This window comes from Struthio camelus, chromosome 5 (genome assembly GCF_040807025.1).
Source record: "Struthio camelus isolate bStrCam1 chromosome 5, bStrCam1.hap1, whole genome shotgun sequence".
NCBI lineage: Eukaryota > Metazoa > Chordata > Aves > Struthioniformes > Struthionidae > Struthio > Struthio camelus.
Genome location: NC_090946.1, coordinates 78,076,628 through 78,089,677, shown reverse-complemented (window position 1 = coordinate 78,089,677; position 13,050 = coordinate 78,076,628). Strand labels below are relative to the sequence as shown.

The 13,050-nt window shown below is 40.5% G+C and overlaps 1 protein-coding gene across 16 annotated transcripts in view; it reads left to right on the top strand.

Annotated features, from left to right (window-relative positions):
* The window catches only part of KIAA0586 (KIAA0586 ortholog), a 75,158-nt gene that overhangs the window by 40,946 nt on the left and 21,162 nt on the right, over positions 1-13,050 (top strand). For 14 of the 16 annotated variants that reach the window (XM_068947417.1, XM_068947413.1, XM_068947423.1 and 11 more), the window contains 3 exons: positions 745-925; positions 2,463-2,602; positions 10,331-10,418. In XM_068947417.1, the coding sequence (XP_068803518.1) occupies positions 745-925; positions 2,463-2,602; positions 10,331-10,418 (409 nt within the window). The remainder of the gene's footprint in view (positions 1-744; positions 926-2,462; positions 2,603-10,330; positions 10,419-13,050) is intronic. The other 2 variants (XM_068947425.1, XM_068947424.1) reach the window with 1 other exon arrangement.

The following is a 13,050-nucleotide window of genomic DNA, read 5'->3' as shown; positions in this document are numbered from 1 at the left end:
CACTGCCAAATACAAATGCATCTCTAATTTGCTTTTTGCCTTTCCCATAGCCACAGACCGCTCTGTCTGTCCATACAAGACTAATAAATTACTCCACAGAGTCTGGCAAGGCAGATGCAAGCATAGCTTCTCATGTATAAGAGAAGAGTATTCTCCTAGATATTGCTGGTATTTCCTTAGAATAACACCATGCATATATGTGTATATGTGTATTCAGCCTGTTTGTGTTTTGTTTTTTTTTCCCTGCACAGAAGCAAGTTTACTGTTTTTTCTCTGCAGCTTGTTTGAAAGTCAGAATCCAGAGAAACACCTCTGTTTTTTGGGGCATCCCAGCCAATTTAAAAATAATCTTTTTATCTGATATGCTGTACAGCAGAGACTCAACAGCTTTTAAATACTTCAAATGCTACAAGGTCACTCAGGCAACAATTACCGTATGTGCAATGTTAAAGGCTTCCTGTGTCAAAACCTAACTCGGGTTCTGATTACCCTGCAACACCACTAATAAAGGATGTTCTTTGTAAACGATTCTTTTCAGTGCAGTACTGATAATCGTAGGTCTTTCAAACCCGGTTAGATGGTATCGCTTCGATTTTCAGTCATCTTTATTCAAGGCTAGTGGTATAGACTTAAGTTTATTTATGCTTCAAGGGTTATTGTAATGAAATAATGTTGCCTGGTTTTTTGAAAGAAATGAATTGTTTTTTTAAGCCTGCTGTTCTGTTGTTGTTGTTGTTGCTGTAGGATTCTGATGATAGTGTTGGGGAGATCAGTGAAGGTCAAAGACCTAGGCTGACAAAAGCTGCAGAGAGTATCGTAATGGGACATTCAGTGTATGTGGACCATCCAACTGCTCGAACTTCTGAGAGTAGACCACACCAGGGTTTCCGTGCTCCATCGCCAGGGCAGTTTGCCCAAAGTGCAGGTATAATTAGATTGTTGTTTCTGCTCTGTGATATTTAGTTGTATTCTGAGGTTTTCTATAATAGTATCTGAAATTATTTCAGAGAGTGTGTTCAAAATGCTGCACTAAGTGCAGGTAATTGCTTCAATGAAATGATTAGCATTCCTATTCTGAGAATTGTTTTGGGTGGGTTTGACTCAAGCAGTGTCTTTACTCTTCTTTGACTAATGCAAAATTCTGTAACATACTAAAATTGCAACTAAAATTGCTCTACGTACTCACTTCCCAATGTGAAAGTCAACTTAAAAAATATATGTTTTATTCTTTTAAGACTGATTCAGAACTCAAAAACACTTGATTTGGCCATTCTTTAAGTCTGTTTCCACAGAACGGGTGCTAACACTGGCAGTGCCAGTGGCTTCTCTCTCTCTCTCTCTCTCTCTCTCTCTCTCTCTCTCTCTCTCTCCTTTCACAGCATTCACAGAATCATTCCTCCTCCATTACTTTTATCACTCCATCAGAGCAATATTGTAGTATCTCACAATCTGTAATATATTTTAGCTTTATAATATTCCAGTAACATATGGAAATTTTTTTACTCCCAGATGGGTAGCTGATGGCTTGTTCAAGGTAGTGGAGGAATACATTGCTGTGGTAAAGCAGGGAAATGAATCCAATTATTTTCAGTCCTAAACTAGTGCTCCAGCCACTGGCCCATCCTTCCTTTCTCTCATCTTTCTACCCCATTTTCTCCATTTTTATCTGAAAATGAATTAAGCAAGTGCAGAAATAAAGTTTGCTGCAAGTGTGTAGAAACTCCTACTTTTATTGAATGTGGTTTTAAATCTAATTAGACAAAATTGAAATAATTATTAAGCTGTAATAAGACAAACATGGTTGCGCTGATTTATCTAAAATAGAGTAGTTGTCTGTACCATATTAGACTAGTAACTAAAGTGATCAAACAGCTTTTTTTTTTCCCTCCTTTTAATCTTCACATTTATGATTTTGACAAAAGAAGGGTTTCTTATATTATTAACCTTGACCAGTGGATTGAAATTGAGTATGTTCAATATGTGATATAAATGCTTGCAGGCTGCAAAACTGTGATAAACACTGGGTTACCTAGCAAATTACTTCTTTAAAATAATAGACTATTATCCAGGTTTCTTTTAACTCACGTAAGAGTGAAACATTTTCATGAAGAAGCTTTTCCAATCTCTTTCCCATATGTGAGATAAAACTCATTAAGCATATAATGATATGATGATTTATACAGCTCTGGAGCTACTGTAAAGGTCTACCATATTGGAAATCTACAGATCATAAAACTGACTTTTTTTTTTCTTGTTTCCAAAGACACATATTTTCTTTTCTCCATAAGGACAATTTGAGGGATATACCCTGAATGTGTAAGAAGGAAATCATTCTCTTTAGCACTGCATGTTCCAGTGTTGAGTCTTGAAAATGCTCCACATCCTGTTTCACATGGTCTACTTGGGAGATTATTGCTGCAGTTCATCAGGATTTCTTTTTTCTCCTTATTTTTCTCTCTCAGCTGAAATTCTTGGAGATGCAGATACGAGTCATGGTCCAATGCTTATGGCTGAATTGGAAACACAATCAGTTCCAAATCCTGCTGTGCAAGCAGCCCAAGCAAGCTGCAGAGTGACATCTCTCTCCAAGGGTGCCTCCCAGGTAAACTCAATGGATATATTTTTGACTAGTCAAAGTGCAAAATGAACCCTAGGAAAATAAATTTTCATATTTAGGTAGCGGAGACAGACATGGCAGAACTGGTTCACTTAAAGCGATGCATTTAACTGTGAAATTGAAGTCAAAAGTATATAAGGGAAAGAAAAATGATTGTTTTACTGAGGTTGAATCCTTGCAGTATTCTTTCTGTTAGGCTCACACCTTCTCTTTTACTTTTTATGTACTTTCTCACAGCTTCACTGGTCTCCTAAGACCTAATACCATACATACTCAGTTCATGTGGGACTTTCAAATGGCATATGGATATACAGAATCGTTTAGGTTGGAAGGGACCTCTGGAGATCATCTAGTCCAACCTCCCTGCTCCAGCAGGGTCACCTAGAGCATGTTTCCCATGATCACATCCAGATGGGTTTTGAATATCTCCAGCGAAGGAGACTCCACTACCTCTCTGGGCAACCTGTTCCAATGCTCTGTCACCCTCACAGTGAAGAAGTTTTTTCTCAGGTTCAGATGGAACTTCCTGTGCTTCAGTTTCTGCCCGTTGCCTCTTGTCCTGTTGCTGGGCACCACGGAGAAGAGACTGGCCTCATCCTCTTGACACTCCCCCTTCAGATACTTGTACACGTTGATGAGATCCCCTCTCAATCTTCTCTTCTCCAGGCTGAACAGGCCCAGCTCTTGCAGTCTTTCTTCACAGGAGAGGTGCTCCAGCCCTCTAATCATCTTGGTAGCCCTCCGCTGGACTCCCTCCAGGAGTGCCATGTCTCTCTTGTACTGGGGAGCCCAGAACTGGACACAGTACTCCAGGTGAGGCCTCAGCAGGGCTGAGTAGAGGGGCAAGATCACCTCCCTCGTCCTGCTGGCAACACTCTGCCTAATGCACCCCAGGAGACCATTGGCCTTCTTGGCCACCAGGGCACACTGCTGGCTCATGTTTACCTTGTTGTCCACCAGCACTCCCAGGTCCTTTTCTGCAGAGCTGCTTTCCAGCAGGTCAACCCCCAGCCTGTCCTGGTGCATGGGATTATTCCTGCCTAGGTGCAGGACCCTGCACTTTCCTTTGTTGAACTTCAGGAGGTTCCTCTCCGCCCACCTCTCCAGCCTGTCCAGATCCCTCTGAATGGCAGCACAGCCTTCTGGGGTGTCAGCCACTCCTCCCAGTTTAGTATCATCAGCAACCTTGCTGAGGGTGCACTCTGTGCCTTCATCCCGGTCACTGATGAATACATTGAACAAGACTGGACCCAGGACTGACCCCTGGGGGACACCACTAGCCACAGGCCTCCAACTTGACTCTGCGCCATTCACCACAACCCTCTGAGCTCAGCCATCCAGCCAGTTCTCAAGCCACCTCACCGTCCACTCATCTAGCCCACACTTCCTGAGCTTACCTAGGAGGATGTGATGGGAGACAGTGTCAAAAGCCTTGCTGAAGTCCCGGTAGACAACATCCACTGCTCTGCCCTCATCCACCCAGCCAGTCATTCCGTCATAGAAGGCTATCAGGTTGGTCAAGCAGGATTTCCCTTTGGTGAATGCATGCTGACTACTCCTGATCACCTTCTTGTCCTCCAGATGCTTAGTGATGACCTCCAGGAGGAGCTGTTCCATCACCTTTCCCGGGATGGAGGTGAGGCTGACAGGCCTGTAGTTTCCTGGCTCCTCCTTCTTGCCCTTTTTGAAGACTGGCGTGACATTGGCTTTCTTCCAGCCCTCAGGCACCTCTCCTGATCTGCAGGACCTTTCCAAGAGGATGGAGAGTGGCCTAGCAATGACATCCGCCAGCTCCCTCAGCACTCGTGGGTGCATCCCATCAGGGCCCATGGATTTGTGGATGTCAGGTTTGGACAAATGATCTCTAACCCGATCCTCCTCGACCAAGGGAGAGTCTTCCTTTCTCCAGACTTCCTCTCTTGTCTCCAGGGTCTGGAATTCCTCAGGACTGGCCTTAGCAGAAAAGACTGAAGCAAAGGCAGCATTCAGCAACTCTGCCTTCTCTATATCCTTCTTCACCAGGGCATCCGCCCCATTCAGCAGCGGATCCACCTTTTCCCTAGTCTTCCTTTTGCTCTTGATGTATTTGAAGAACCCCTTCTTGTTGTCCTTGACATCCCTTGCCAGATTTAATTCCAACTGGGCCTTAGCCTTCCTTGTCGCATCCCTGCACGCTCTGACGACGTCCCTGTATTCCTCCCAAGTGGCCTGGCCCCTTTTCCACATTCCACTTCTTCTGCTGGAGTTTTGCCAGGAGTTCCTTGCTCATCCATGCAGGTCTCCTGCCCGCTTTGCTCGACTTCTTCCTCAGAGGGATGCACTGCTCTTGAGCCTGGAGGAGGTGATGCTTGAATATGAACCAGCTTTCTTGGACCCCTCTTCCTTCTAGGGCCCTACCCCTAAGTAGGTCCCTGAAGAGGCCAAAGTTAGCTCTCCCGAAGTCCAGCGTTGTAATCCTACTCGTTGCCCTGCTCCCTCCTCGTAGGATCCTGAACTCCACCATCTCATGGTCACTGCAGCCAAGGCTGCCCCCAACCTTCACATCTCCAACTAGATCTTTGTTCATTAGTACAAGGTCTAGCATTGCACCTCTCCTTGTTGGTGTCTCCACCACCTGAGTCAAGAAATTATCATCAATCCTCTGCAGGAACCTCTTTGACTCTTTGTGCCTAGCTGTGGTGTCTTGCCAACAGATGTCAGGGTGGTTGAAGTCTCCCATGAGAACCAGGGTCTGTGATCGTGAGGCTACTTCCAGCTGTCTGTAGAAGGCCTCATCGATGACTTCCTCCTGATCAGGTGGCCTGTAGTAAACCCCCACAACAGTGTCACGGAAAGTGTATGGGAAAGGACACAGCAATAGAGATGCTACCTCACCCATTGTAGCCCACTGATTTAGCTCTTCAGGAGCTTCGGTTGCCGTAGTAGGAGCAGGGCTTGAAAAACAGTAATGACGATGCACCTCAGAACAGTTGAAGGTAGAGGAAGATCTTGTTGATCTCTGCTTGAAACTCATAGTTTATCTTTTGCTGCTTTATTAGTATGTGCAGTTACTTAGAGGTGATGGTTTTCATATTAACTGAAGGTAAATTCAAGTAGCAAGTGACAAAAGCTAAAAGGAGATGTCAGCTTGCTCTTTAGTATGTTAAGCTTCACCATGTGTTTGAAACTAATAGTATACTTACTGTGTGGTTGGTATGGTCATGGATGCATTCTGCCCTTTGATGTTCTGCATTAAAAATAGCCTAAATCATTCTATAGCCTAATATAGCCTAATAAACTAGCCTAAATTTACCTGTCTTTGGTTTTGTTTTTGAGCCTTGATGTGTACTGTGCCACTGCTGTCTGATCAGTTCTTAAATATGTCATCTTAAGTGATGTGCTGCATCTTTGAAGAGGATTTGAAATATTATACCTCTTCTACTTTGAGACTGCCAGGGTGTATTATTTCTTGGAGTGATTGTTCATAGGCAAGATTGGATTCTGTTAAACAGCTATTTGTTGGGGTGATGTCTGTATCCTTGTTATCTTTCGCTAGCCGAAAATAACAGGGACAGAGGGAGTAAAATATATGTTTACTTCTTGTAGTACCAGTAGCTGTAATAAAGAACCCAGTGGTATCTGCATCACCTGCTCTGAAGATGTAGCTAATGTGGTTAGGTTTTGTTTCTGTTCGCCTGGGCACAGGCAAATGATAATTACCACGTTTAACCTGATCTGGGTAGATAGTCTAACCTGTGCAAGGAATGTAAGGTGATCAGACATAGCTCAGTTGTTTTTCATAGAGGAAAAGAATAAATACACAGATAGCTGTATATTATCTCATCTGTAGTAACTGTCTTGCATCTGAAACCTTAGTGTGGGTTTGATTTTGTTTGTTTTTTTGCCTGCTGGCATATAAAACTCTCCCTTCCTATAAACAAAACCCCAAACTTTGTGATTCTGTTTATTTTCCGCAAACAATCATCTCTTCTTGTACCTAGGTGTTCCTGACATAAGACTCTAAACCACTGCTTCTCAAGAGGTAGATTTTAACTTTTGTGTGATGTGACTGTGCCACATGGTAGCCACGGTCAACTTCTGTCCTGTGTGGGGCAAAGCTGTGTTGCATAAGATCCAGGAGTAGATCTGAACCTCCTTCTCTGAAAGGACGTGGATAGCAAGTAGGCAAGTTGAAACTGTTCCTCCTGAAAAGTTCTGTGCAGGAGACAGTAGACTTGGAAATCCTCCAAAAAGCTCCAGATGTTGGATTTTTTAATTTTTTTTTTTAAGATATTGAGATGTCACCTAATTTCTCTGAACAGCTGTTCATGAGTCCTGGCATTCGCTAACTTGGCAGTGTTTTCACATAGGTCTCCAGGGTCTACACCAGTCACCAGTGCTCTTCCTCCCAGCAGATTTTGAGATGATTGATTAAATCTTCCTTGTCTATAAGCAGAAAGGCAGGGTTCTGTTTTGCTTCATCAGCACTACGGCAGAACTTCTTTGCACACAAACAGTTTGCCTACTGAACCAATAATTACGAAGCTGAGCTTCATCCCAGACTACCAGCAAGGTTCAGGATGTTTCTTTGGGTCCTTAAACAAACAAAACAACGACAACAAACCCCAAACCCCTTGTATAGGATAATTTGAAAGCTTGTTTCAAAAGCACATATATACCTTGTAACAATGATAAACTTTTCACTTAGTTTTCCTTAAGGATGACTTCTGTATTGAGTTTATGGCTAGGTCTGCTTTGTCCTCTGTCTATGAGAAAGCTGATCTTAGGATAACAGAAAATCTCTGAGATTTGGGGATGCTCCAGCTTTCTGAATAAATCCTTCTATGTAATGTTCATGGCCATAATCACTTTACACTTAAAAGAGTTCTTCCCAAGTTAGTCACTGAGTCTCACATCAGTGACTTCTTAGTTTTTGTCTCTGGCCAGCGTTTTACCTTGATTGAAATGAAACTGTATCAGCTACATATGAAGTGAGACAACCAATCCCTTCAGGAGCAAAACAAGGCTTTTAATGGTGTTTGCTGAGAGGCCCGAGAAAACCACATACTGCTTCAGATGGCATCCAGCTTTGGATTCTGTGGAGCTTTAATTTAATTCAGAATGACACTCCTGGACGTTAGAATTTGTTTTGCCAAAGCTAGGATGGCTTCTGTAACCCGTCTGAATAGGATCCTCTTCAGAGAGGTTGTGGGCAGCAGCGTGGAGCAGCCATATACTTAGCACTTGTTTGCTCCCTGGTACTGGCGTATGGATCAGACTTTGAGCAACAGGATGTGCATTGTCTTTTCCTGTAGGGCAAAGACAAATCCCTTTTAGTCACGAAGAATGAAGTCTGTGTGGTCGTTCACTCCAAGATGAATATCCTAAGTCACACAGGAATTTTCTTACTTACCCAAATTTCTTCGTTGTTCCTCCATTTCTGGGATTGCACTTGTTTTGTGAGGTTTATATCTGCTTTCAGCCACTGTTAGACAGGATGCCAGACTAAATGCATCTTTGGTTTGACCTGTTATGGCTGTTTTTGTTTAACAACAGAGGAATTAAGTGATGTTTGTGGCCCCTTTGCCCCTATACTCTTTGCTCTAAGAAGCAAGAAAATAGCAAGGAGGAAGGTGGACTCTTCTTGCTCTAAATGAATCATTTTTTGCTCATGGGAGAGACATGAACGTTGAAATCATATTTGTGTGGCTAAACATTTCAACGATGGTAAATCTAAATCACTCTAAGTCCCAAATGCATTGTTAAATTCTTAGAGAATCAGTTAATTGCAAAATATTTTCATATTGCTCTTACATAAGTAGGAATGTTTTTATATAATCAACATTTTTTAAGTGGGATTGTCAGTTTGATATTCTCATTAGCTTTCATTTTTAGTATTTCAGAAGAGATGTTTTTTTCATCTTCCAGGAATGCATAATTGTAGGTTATGAATCTGTGAGTTATCTCTAAATTTCTGTTTGCACCTCAGCTGAGTTTAAACTATTTTTTGGTTAATCTCAATAAAAACCCCCACCTCAAAAGGGCTCATGGGTATACTGTTATGCTGCTTACACTTAATGTCCTGTAATGTTGGTGACCTTTAGATAGTGATGTCCTTCAATCATACTTCCACCTGCCTTAAAGCTAGACCTTCCTGCTTTCAGAAAGTCACCGTGTTATCTTGTCAACTTTAAATTATGCTGAACAGTGCAGGTCTACATCATGGTGCGTAGACATGCCTGAGGTAAATCCTAGCTGGCGTGTCCACGCAGATGTTGCCTTTGGGAGATGCGAGCTTGACCTCAGGGCAGGTGTAATCACTTTTGTTGGCTTTGGCTCACCACTGTGCTGGTGAGGTTTATGCTGCTGCTCGTTACAGAGATAACATGCTGTTTACTAGTGTGGGCATCTCTGCACTTTATTCACTGGAGCGTGTAAATATCCATGTTGTCCATACCGCCATTGAGAAAAGGGCAGCGACTAAATGGCATCTTTTCTTGTTCCTCCTGATTTCTGCAACACCGGCTGAAACGATCATGCGTTAAGTGCATGATAAGCAATATCTTTTCCATTGAAATTCCCATTATCATACGATACAGGTGTTAGCTGAAAGACATGGGAAGTCCTGGTTGCTTACTTGGCTCCATGCTTTTTGTTTGCCGGATAGAAATGTTCTCATCTGTATTTTTGAGTGTTTGTTTCACTTGAGGCCTATGTTGTGGAGGGTTTTCTCTTGCAAAACTGAACTATACTTTCTCTTTTGTGCTTTTTATAGCTTTTAGGCGCCAGATACCATAGCTATTTTGCTTTCAGGTCTTCAAGAGTATACCTGTGCCATTGCTTTCTAAGGCATATAATTTTCTTGAAAGTCATGCAGTAGTGCTTCATAGGCTTCAAATGCTGTATGATGTGCAGAAATTTATGACCCTTCTAGTGTTCCTCCTTCTCTAAGAGGCTTCATTAAAAAGCTTATATTCATCTATGGAATCAGCAGAGTAACTGATGAAATCAAATTTGTCTACCTTGGAGAATCTTTAAGCTTAAAGTCATTTTCACGACTCAGCTGTATGTGTTTCATGGCTCCTCAGTACATTATAGTGGAATGTTACTGTGCCACAATTTCTGTCGCAAACAGTTAACAGCCTAAGACAACAAGCATATTTGACAAATGTGATGTCGTCTTTTTTAACATTCAGAACGTTTGTTGGTCCTAAGTAACTGCTTTCTGATAGGCATTGTGGCAGACATAGGTCCAGAAGACAATTTCAGGAGGAGAGAAAGGGTTTTAAAAACACAGTCAAGGAAATAGATTTTCTACTTGTCATGGGTTTTCCAACCTATGTGCTAAACTTTTTTTTTTTTTTCTTTTCCTTTACGATTCTTATTCAGGAGGATTGGGGAAGTCCTGGGTATGAGTATGGTGAGAAAGCAGGGAAAATCCTTAAAAGTTCTTCCTGCCATGTTCTTTGAGTAGGAATTGAGGGTTTCTTGTGCCTTAGGTCTAAATAGCACGTTGCCATCCCTACTGCTCCCAGGATGTTAGTCTAGAGGAAACAGAGTTGCAATAGGGTAATTCTGGTCTGAATTCTTTTAAAGTTGAAAGAAGGTAGAACAAAAGCATATGTTTTAAGGAATCTTTAAAGATCTCTTTGAATATTTCTTGAAGCTCCATGAAATTTTACTCCTAAATCAAAAATCAGATTTGTAACGTGATTTGTAATATGTGATGTGCAGGAAGGAAGCCAAGGAGCTGGAGAAGTTGAGCCTGTGAGACCCCGAGTTATTCATGTGAGATCTAAGTCTGAAGAGAAGCAGCAAGAAGGTAAACCAATATCATTAAGCAAACACAGTTCTTTCAGTTAAGCACAACACTTTTAAGTGTTGCTCTGTACTCATTCCCAATAAAGTTGTGATTCTTAGCATTCTATTTTTTTAGTACCAAATCCCCAAGATTTCTAATGAGTACGTACAGCATTTGTAAATCTGTGTACATAGTTATGATCTCATTGGGGTGCACTGAAAGAGTTGGTACTGTACCTATCTGTAAATAAGTCATCAGGATCCTTGCATTTAAGTACTTATTTAAATTTTTATTTGCCAAGAGTTTTAAAATATGCATATTACGTAGTCAACTGAATTGTAATTGCATTATAGAAAGATGTTCAGCAAACATATTCATAAGTAGTAGTAGATGGCAGTGGCTCATACACATGAGGAAATGCAGGGGTACTAGAGGAGAACTGAAAGCTAATACAAAGTTAAGGTCATGCAAATGTGAAAAGAGCAGAGCATTTCCAATGTTGCAATGGCTTGGTTGGGTATGAGCTTCTAGCTAATGTGTAACAGATACGGATTTTCTTTTGTGAAGGACACTATGTATTATCTGTGCATAGCCATGCTATTTTTAGAGATTATTTAACAATGTTTGTTAAAGTATGAATGATATTGCATGGGAAGCAGAGAGTATTTTGTATTTATTGTAGGTCAAGTCAGTGGGAATAACATGCTCTGTGCATAGTATTGCCGTGCGTAGTTGTTTTAGCAGATAGTACGTTTGTGGAGGTGGTAAATGAGATATATAGCAGTTTTAATATTAGGTGCTAAGAACAGAATTTTTATCCTGTCTGTAATATATGCAATTATCATTTCTCCACCCAAGTATAGACAAATTCTTCCTTCCAGCCCTTTTGAAATAATTCTTTGAACTTCTTCCCTTTAATTTTTTAAGACATCTAATTGAATTATAATTTTGATGGAACTATTTTGCTTCAACTTTTTGTAAGCAGAAAGAAAAGCCCTGGGCCAATGTTGTGGTCATGGCACTTGGAACCTAATTTCAAAACTGTGGTTTACATATAAAGAAGAAAGTTATGAATAATGTAAAACTTAGCTTCTATGCACAATTAGTAAGTAGAAAAGCGTACAGAAATGAAGTGTCAAAGCTTAGGTTTGTGCATGTATATGTTTTATTGTAGGGACATTTATCAACATGTGTTCTTAAAGTTGGTATATAAGGACTTCATTTATTAAAATGTTAATAAGAGTTAGCCTCCATTTTTTAAAATTGGTGGAAAGTATTGGAATGAATTTTCCTCCAGTAGGAAGAACTGTATTTTTCCTCTGGTATTCAGAAAATCCAAACTGTCTAGGGAAATTGAATTCCCAATAAATTGCATATGGCCTCTAAATTGCAAAAAAAAAAAAAAAAAAAAAAAAAAAAAAAAAAAAAAAAAAGGAATTATATGGCAGAGCTGGCTTCCAGAATTGACCTGTACCCCAGTTTAAGAGCAGTTTTCTTTACTAGTAGTTGCAGGAATCTTCCTTATCTTCTTCCACCCTGCTGCTTCCTATTAAGCATCTGAGAGGAGCAGTGAAGTGAGGATACTCTTAGCACAACACCTCATGGTTTTGCACCTCAGCTTTGGTTCTTAAGTTTTAACAAGACAGCACTTCCAGCCTGTATCGTTGAGTAGGAAGTTAGAGAGGGCTGGAAATGGAGTAAAATAACTTTTTTTAACTTTAAAAAAAAAAATTTAAAAAACTTAACTTGAAAAAAAAAAATTGCCAGTACTGTAACAACAAGATATTTGGGTGCAGTCCAAGTGTGTCTGTGTGTCAGACCAAAATGTTTTACCACAAGATGGCAGTAGTCTTTGCTCTTGGGAGGAACCGAAAAAGCATGATTTATATAGCAGGATAATTTAAATCTCATTCATAGTATACATATTTAATGAGCCAATGAAAATCAAAAGGGTTTGGAAATGGAAACGACTGTCTGTCAGTTTTAACCAGAAGGTCTTGTCTACATAAGCTTCACCACATCAAGCTTAAATCGGTGAAAAAATTGAGGATAAAAGTTAATAAGAATTGTTGGAAAGAAAAATGAAAACTTGCAACATGATAAGCATGTTTGGGTTTAAGTAAATACGCTTTAAGCACGTCTGTTACTGAATAGTTAACTGTACTGTACTGCTTAGAGTTAACTGTACTGCTTATTAAACCAGTTGAAGTGTGAAGTCAGGGTGGCAGGACAGAAGAGAAACTGTTTTGGACTTAGAATTGCATGTGAACATTTTTTTTGTTTGTTTTATTTAATTGATAAATGCATGACAAGGTTTGATTCATCTTTTGTCTGTGGGCATAAATACACATATATGATAGAGCTTTCTTTTGTTGTTTAAGAATTTTTTGTGGTCTGCACTGAACATATGTTTTTACTGAAAGAAAGTTGATTGATGTCCTCTAATGAAAGTTGAAGTTCAGTAGGACTGTTAAAGTATCATGCCTGAAAGGGTAATGTCTCCTGAAAGTTACAACTGAAAATAAAGCCTGGATGTATTATTAATTGAAATGCGTGCCTTCTCTAGACATAGTGGAGACAGTGGTTTGAAAGCATATATTTGTAGCATATAATGTACATGCATAAGTTTTTTTGGCTTTATAATACCCTTTAA